General features: G+C 22.1%; 1 protein-coding gene across 1 annotated transcript in view; it reads right to left on the bottom strand.

Annotated features, from left to right (window-relative positions):
* The window catches only part of LOC117324873, an 11,518-nt gene extending 4,695 nt beyond the window's left edge, over positions 1–6,823 (bottom strand). Inside the window, exons 1-2 of the mRNA XM_033880702.1 lie at positions 6,366–6,823; positions 5,796–5,963 (exon numbers count right to left, since the gene is read on the bottom strand). Coding sequence (XP_033736593.1) covers positions 5,796–5,963; positions 6,366–6,726 — 529 coding nt within the window. The 5' untranslated portion in view covers positions 6,727–6,823. The remainder of the gene's footprint in view (positions 1–5,795; positions 5,964–6,365) is intronic.
* Positions 6,824–7,018: the final 195 nt, after the last annotated feature.

Raw genomic sequence — 7,018 nt, 5'->3', positions numbered from 1 at the left:
TTTTTGGGGGGAAAAATTTTAAAAAAAAAATTTTTTTTTTTAAAAAAAAAGGTTTTAAAAGGGGGAAAAGGGGGGAAAAAAAATTTTTTTATAAATTTGGGCCGGGGGGTTTTTTTTTCCGGGGCCCCTTTTTTTAAAATTTTTTTTAATTTTCCCCCTTTTTTTAAAGGGGGGGTTTTTTTTAAAAAGGTTTTGGGTTTTTAAAAAAATTTTTTTTTTTTTTTTTTTTTAAAAAAAATTTTTTTTTTTTTTAAAATTTAAAATTTTCCAAAAAAGGGGGGTTTTTTTTAAAATTTTAAAAGGGTTTTAAAATTTTTTTTTTAACTCCCGCCCCCCAACCCCCCCCCCTTTTTATTTTCCCCCCCCCCCCCTTTTGGGTTTTTTTTTCCCCCCCCCCCCCTTTTTTAAAAAAAATTTTTAAAAAAAACCCCCCCCTAAAAATTTAAAAAAAAAAAACCCAAAAAAAAAAAAAAAATTTAAAAATTTTCCCCCTTTTGGCAAAATTAATTTTTAAAAAACCCCCCAAAATTAGTTATTTGGTTTTTAAAAATTTTTTTTTAAAAAAATTTTTTAAAAAATTTTTGGGGGTTTTTTTTTTTTAAATTTTTGTAAAATTTTTAAAAAAAAATTTTTTTAAAAAAACCCCCCCCCCTTTTTCCAAATTTTTTAAAAAAAAAAATTTTTTTTTCCCCCAAAAAATTTTCTTAAAAAATTTTTTTTTTTTTAAAAAAAAGGGAAAAAAAAAAAAAAAAAATTTTTTTTTTTTTTTTTTTTTGGTTTGGGAAAATTTTTTTTTTTTTATTTTTTGGGGTTTTTTTTTTTAAATTTGGGGGTTTTTTTTTTTTTTTTTTTTCCCCTTTTTTTAAAAAAAAAAAAAATTTTTTTAAAAAAAAAAAAAAAAATTTTTTAAATATTAAAAAAAAATTTCCCATCCCCCTTTTTTTTTTAAAAAATTTTTTTTTAAAAAAATTTTTTTTTAAAATTTTTTTGGTTTTAAAAAAACCCCTTTTTAAAAGGAAAAAAAAAAAAAAAACCAAAAATTTTGGAAACCCCCCCTTTTTTTTTTTTCCTTTTTTTTAAATTTTGTTTTTCCCAAATTTTTTAAAAAATTTTTTTTTTTTTAACAAAAAATTTTAAAAAAAAAAAAATTTTTAAAAATTTTTTTAAAATTTTAAAAAAAAACCCTTTTAAAAAAGGTTTAAAAATTTTTTTGGGGGGGAAAAAAAAAAATTTTTTTTTCCCCCAAAAAAAAATTTTAAATTAAAAAAAAAAAAAAAAATTTTTTAAAATTTTTTTAAAAAAAATTTTTTTAAACCAAACCCAAAAAACCCCAAAAGGGGCCCCTTAAAAAAAAATTTTTTTTTAAAAAAAGCCCTTTTTTTTTTAAAAAATTTTTGGGGGGGGTTTTTTTTTTTAAAAAAAAAATTTTTTTTTAAAAAAAAAAAAAATTTTTTTTTTTTGGGGGAAAATTTTAAAATTTTCCAAAAAAATTTTTTGGTTTTTTTTGGGTTTTTTTTTATTCCCCCTTTTTTTAAAAATTTTTGAAAGGGGTTTTTAAAAATTTTTAAAAATTTTTTAAAACCTTTTTTTTTTTTTTAAAAAGGGGAAAAAAAAGGGGGGGGAAAAACCCGTTTTGGGGTTTAAACCCCCCCCTGGGAAAAACCCTTTTTTAAAAAAAAAAAGGGAAAAAACCCCCGGGGGAAACCCCGGGGGGAAAAATTTTTTTAAAAATTTTTTTTGTTTTTAAAAAAAAAATTTAATTCCCGGTTTTTTTTTTAAAAATTTTTTTTTTAAAATTTTTTTTTAAACCCGGGTTTTTTAAAAAAAAAAATTAAAAAATTTTTTTTAAAAAGGGGAAAAAATTTTTAAAAAATTAAAAAATTTTTTTTTTTTTCCTTTTTTTTTTTAAAAAAATTTTAAAAATTTTTAAAAACCCAAAAAAAAAAAAAATTTTAAAAAAAAGGGGGTTTTTTTTTTAAAAAAAAAGGGGGTTTTTAAAAAAAAAAAAAAAAAGGGGTTTTTTTTAAAAAATTTTGGGGGTTTTTTAATTTCCCTTTTTAAAAATTAAATTTTTTTTAAAATTTTTTTAAAAATTTTTTAAAAAATTTTTTTTTTTTGGGGTTTTTGGGGAAAAAAAAATTTTTTAAAATTTTTTTAAAATTTTTAAAATTTTTTTATTAAATTTAAAAAAAAAAATTTTTAAAAAAAAGGGAAAAAAAACCCTTTTTTTTTTTGGGGAAAAAAATTTTTTTTTTGGGGGAAAAAAAAAATTTTTTTTTTAAAAAAACTTTTTAAAAAAATTTTGAAAAAATTTTTTTAAAAATTTTTTTTTTTAAAAAAAGGGGGGGAAATTTTTTAAAATTTTGGGGAAAAAAAAATTTTTCCCTTTTTTAAAAATTTTTTTTAAAATTTTTTTAAAATTTTTGGGGAAAAAAATTTTTTTTTTTTTTTTTTTTTAAAAAAATTTTAAAAATTTTTTTTTTGGGTTTTTTGGGAAAAACCCTTTTTTTTTTTTTTTCCCCTTTTTTTTTTTAAAAATTTTTTTTTTAAAATTTTTTTTTTTTTTAAAAAAAATTTTTTTGGGGGGGGGAAAAAAAAATTTTTTTTAAAAATTTTTTTTTTTTTAAAAAAAAATTTTTTAAACCTTTTTTTTTTTAAAAAAATTTTTTAAAAAATTTTTTTTTTTTTTAAAATTTTTTTTTTTTTTTTTTTTCCAATTTTTTTTAAAAAAAATTTTTTTTGGGGGGAAAAAAATTTTTTAAAAATTTTTTTAAAAAATTTTTTTTTTTTTTTTCCTTTTTTTAAAAAAGGGGAAATTTAAAAATCTTTTTTAAAAAAAAAAGTGGGTTTTTTAAAATTTGTTTTTTTTTTTAAATTTTTTAAAAAATTTTAATTTAAAACCCCTTTTTTTAAAAAATCTTTTTTTGGAAAAAAATTTTTTTTTTAAAAAAAAAAAATTTAAAAAAAACCCCAAAAAAGGGGTTTAAAATTTTTTTAAAAACCCTTTTTTTTTTAAAAAAAAAATTTTAAAAATTTTTTTTTTCCCCAAAAAAAAATTTTTTTTTTAAAAAATTTTTTTTTAAAATTTTTTTCAACCCCTTTTTTTTTTTTTTTTCCCCCCCCCTTTTTTTTAAAAATGGGAAAATTTTTTTCCCCCCAAAAAAAAAAAAAACCCTTTTTTTTTTTCCCCCTTTTTTTAAAACCCTTTTTTTTCCTTTTTTTAAAAAAAATTTAAAATTTAAAAAAAATTTTTGTAAAAAAAATTTTAAAAATTTTTTTTTTAAAAAAAATTTTTTTTTTTTTTTTTAAAAATTTTTTTTCCCCCCCAAAAACCCGGGCAAACCCCTTTAAAAACCAAAAAATTTTTAATTTAAAAATTTTTTGAAAATTTTTAAAAAAAAAAAATTACCCCCCTTTTTTTTTTTTTTTTTAAAAAAAAAAAAATAAAAAATTTTTTAAAAAAAAAAAAAAATTTTTTTTTTTTTAAAAATTTTTTTTTTTTCCAGTTTTTTTTTCCCTTAAAAAAAAATTCCCCTTTTTTTTGGGCCCAAAAACCCCCCCCCCCCAAAAATTTTTCCCCCCCCCCCTTTTTCCCCCTTTTTTTCCCCCCGGGCCCCAAACCCCCGGGAAAAAAGAAAAATGAAAAATTTTAAAAAAATTTTTTTTTTTAAAAAAAAAAAAATTTTTCCCCCTTAAAAATTTAAAAAAAATTTTGGGAAAAAATTTTCCTTTTTTTCCTTTTTTGGAAAAATTTTTTTTAAAAATTTTAAAAATTTTTAAAATTTTAAAAAAAAATTTCCCCTTTTTTTTCAATTTCCCTTTTTTTTTTTTTTTTTTTTGGTTTTTCCCTTTTTTTCCCAAAAAAAAAATTTTTTAAAAATTTTTTTTTTCCAAAAAAACCCCCCCCCAAAAAAAAAAAAATTTTTTTAGGGGTTTTTTTGGCAAAACCCCCCCCTAAATTTCCCCTTTAAAATTTTTTAAAAAAATTTAAAAAATTTTTTTTCCCCAATTTAAAAAAAAAAATTTTTTTTTTTTTGGGAAATTTTTTTTTTAAAAAAAAATTTTTTTTTTAAAGGAAATTTTTTAAAAAAAAAAAATTAAATTTTTTAAAAATTTTTTTTTTTAAAAATTTTTTTAAAATTTTTTTTCCCAAAAGAAAAATTTTTTTTTTTAAAAAAAAAAAAACCCCAAAAATTTTTTTTTTTTTTTTTCCCCCCCCCCTTTTTTTTTTTAAAAAAAAGGTTTTTTTTTTTTTAAAATTTTTTAAAAAGGGGCCCTTTTTTTCCCCCGGTTTTCCCCCCCCTTTTTAAATTTAAAACCCTTTTTTTTTAAAAAAAACCCCCCCCTTTTTTTCCCCCAAAAAAAAAAGGAAAAAAATTTTTTTGGAACCTTTTTTTTTTAAATTTTTTTTCAAAAATTTTTTTTAAAACCCCTTTTTTAAACCCCCTTGGGTTTTAAAAAAAAAAATTTTTTAAAAAAAAAATTTTTTTTTTCCAAAAATTCCTTTTTTTTTTTTTTTTAATTAAAAAAACAATTTTTAAAAATTTTTTTTTTCCCTATAAATTTTTTTTTTGGGGGGGTTTTTTCCCCCCTTTTTTTTTTCTTTAAAAAAAAAAAAAATCAAAAATTTTTTTTAAAAAAACTTAAAAAAACCCAAAATTTTTTTTCCCGGGGAAAACCCTTTTTTTTTTTAAAATTTTTTTTTTAATTTTTTTCTTTTTTTTTTTGGGGGAAAAAAAAATTCCCGGGTTTTTAAAAAAAAATTTTTTTTTTAAAAAAATTTTTTTTCCCCCCCTTTTTTTTAAAAAAAACCCCTTTTTTTTTTTTTTAAAAAAAATTTTTTTTTTAAAAACCCAAAAAAGGGAATTTTAAAAGGGCCTTGGGGGTTTTTTTCCCCCCCCCCACCCCCCCTTTTTTTTTTTTCCTTTTTTTTTTTAAAGGGTTTTTAAAAAAGGAAAAATTTTTTTTTTTTTGTTTTAAATTTTTTTAATCCCCAAACCCCGTTTTTTTTCCCCCCCCTTTTTTTTTTAAAAAATTTTTAAAATTTCCCCCTTTTAGGGTTTTTAAAATTCCCCGGGAAAACCCCCCCCCAAAAAAACCCCCCCAAAAAATTTTTCCCCCCAAAAAATTTTTAAAAAATTTTTTTCCTTTAAAAAAATTTAAAAAGGGTTTAAAAAATTTTAATTTTTTTAAAAAACAAATTTGGGGTTTTTTTTTTAAAAAAAAAAAAAAAAAAATTCCTTTGGGTCTTTAAAAAAAAAATAAAAATTTTTTCCCCCAAATTTTTTTTTTTTTTCCCCCCCCCCCCCCCCCTTTTTTTTCCCCCAAAACTTTAAAGTTAAAAAAATTTAAAGGTTTTAAAAAGGGGAACCCTTTTTTTTCCCCCCCCCCAAAACCCCAAAAAAAAAATTTTAAAAAAAGAAAAAAACCCCCTTTTTTTAAAATTTTTTTAAAAAAACCCTTTTTCCCAAAAAAAAAAAAATTCCCCCAAAAATTTTTCCTTTTCCCCCAAAATTTTCCCCCTTTTCTTTTGGGGGAATTTTTTTTTTTTTTGGGAAAGGGGGAAAAAAAAAAATTTTTTTTTTTAAAATTTCCCCCCTTTTTTTCCCTTTTCCCCTTTTTTTTTTTTTTTAAAACCCTTTTTAAAACCCCTTTTTTTTTTTCCCTTTTTTCCCCTTTTTTTTTTAAATTTTTTTTTTTTTGGTTTTTTGGGGGGCGATTCGTTAATGATACAGACCATCTGTGCATAGCTAGTCTTGTCCTAGTTTTTATGTTAACCGTATGTATGTATATACCTGCTTCTGGATTCACTGATCCCTCAGTTTGTGTTTTCCTTTTCTTTGTTTCTGGTTCATCTGTTTCAAATATGGAATCAACATCCAGTAAGTTTTGATCCATCTCTGTCCACTTGCCACTCTTTCCTCTATAGTCACCAATACCAGCTGATGTAGAAATCCCAGCACCTGGACATTGAATTTTATAAACCAATATATATATGACAGATATCTAGGGTCTAGTAAGTAATAACGACGGTATAAACCAATATAGGTACTGGATCCTAACAAACAAATGTTGGATGCGTATTACTAGAAATAGATACATGTATATGCTTTATATGACCTGATCCAAATTAAGTGCTGTCAGAAGAGTTGCAGAATAAATTTAATAAGGCTTACGTATACCGACACATTTCTTTTACACTATCCCCCCCCCCCCCCCCCCAAAAAAATCCCCTTTTTCAAACCGAGTAACTCCTGACCCAATCTCCCAGTTAGAATAGAACCGTGTTACACATACCAGAGACCTATAGGCCTATACTAGTAAGTCTCTGCACATACCAAGACTAAAACTACAGATAAGCTTACCTGTAAAAGCAACACAGTGTTTGCTTGATGTTATCATTTGAGCAACTCGCTTTGCTTCGCTGCATAAATGTTGGAGAGAATCAAACTGCTCAAAAGATTTTTTGGCCTCCTTCACTAGAATCTTCTCCTGTTGTGACATGTTGGGTCCATCTTTTTTCTTTGTGCGAGAACGTGACAGCTTCAAAACATCATTCCAACAATCTTTGTGAAACTTTGCCTCTCCGTCTGTTCTCCAATTTATGCTAAGTTTTGATCCGTCTATTGTCTTCTTTGGTAGTACAGTTTTAACCTCGATTCTACATTCAGATTCATTCAATGAACCAGTTTTACAACTCTTAAACGAACAGCTCATTTTCGACATCAAATCTTTTTGCTATATTGCAGTAACAATTGCAATCTATTATTAGAATTCACATCATCCCGCACTAATAATAGACCGAATCAATTTCCTACTTACCAACTTCACATTCATTTGCCTGTATTACAAACTCTTTACTGATCCTGAGCTTATCTACTTTTGTGACTGTCGTAAAATTAAATAAGATTCAATAATCACTGCTACAATATTTGTTAAGATTTTAGTTAGACAAAAACTTAGAAAATAACACAATATTATAGCATTGATAGTTCATTAATTTAAAGTCTTTGATTCA

Source organism: Pecten maximus, chromosome 4, assembly GCF_902652985.1.
Source record: "Pecten maximus chromosome 4, xPecMax1.1, whole genome shotgun sequence".
Taxonomy (NCBI): domain Eukaryota; kingdom Metazoa; phylum Mollusca; class Bivalvia; order Pectinida; family Pectinidae; genus Pecten; species Pecten maximus.
The sequence above is the reverse complement of the archived record's forward strand: the minus strand, read 5'-3'. Positions and strand labels throughout refer to the sequence as shown.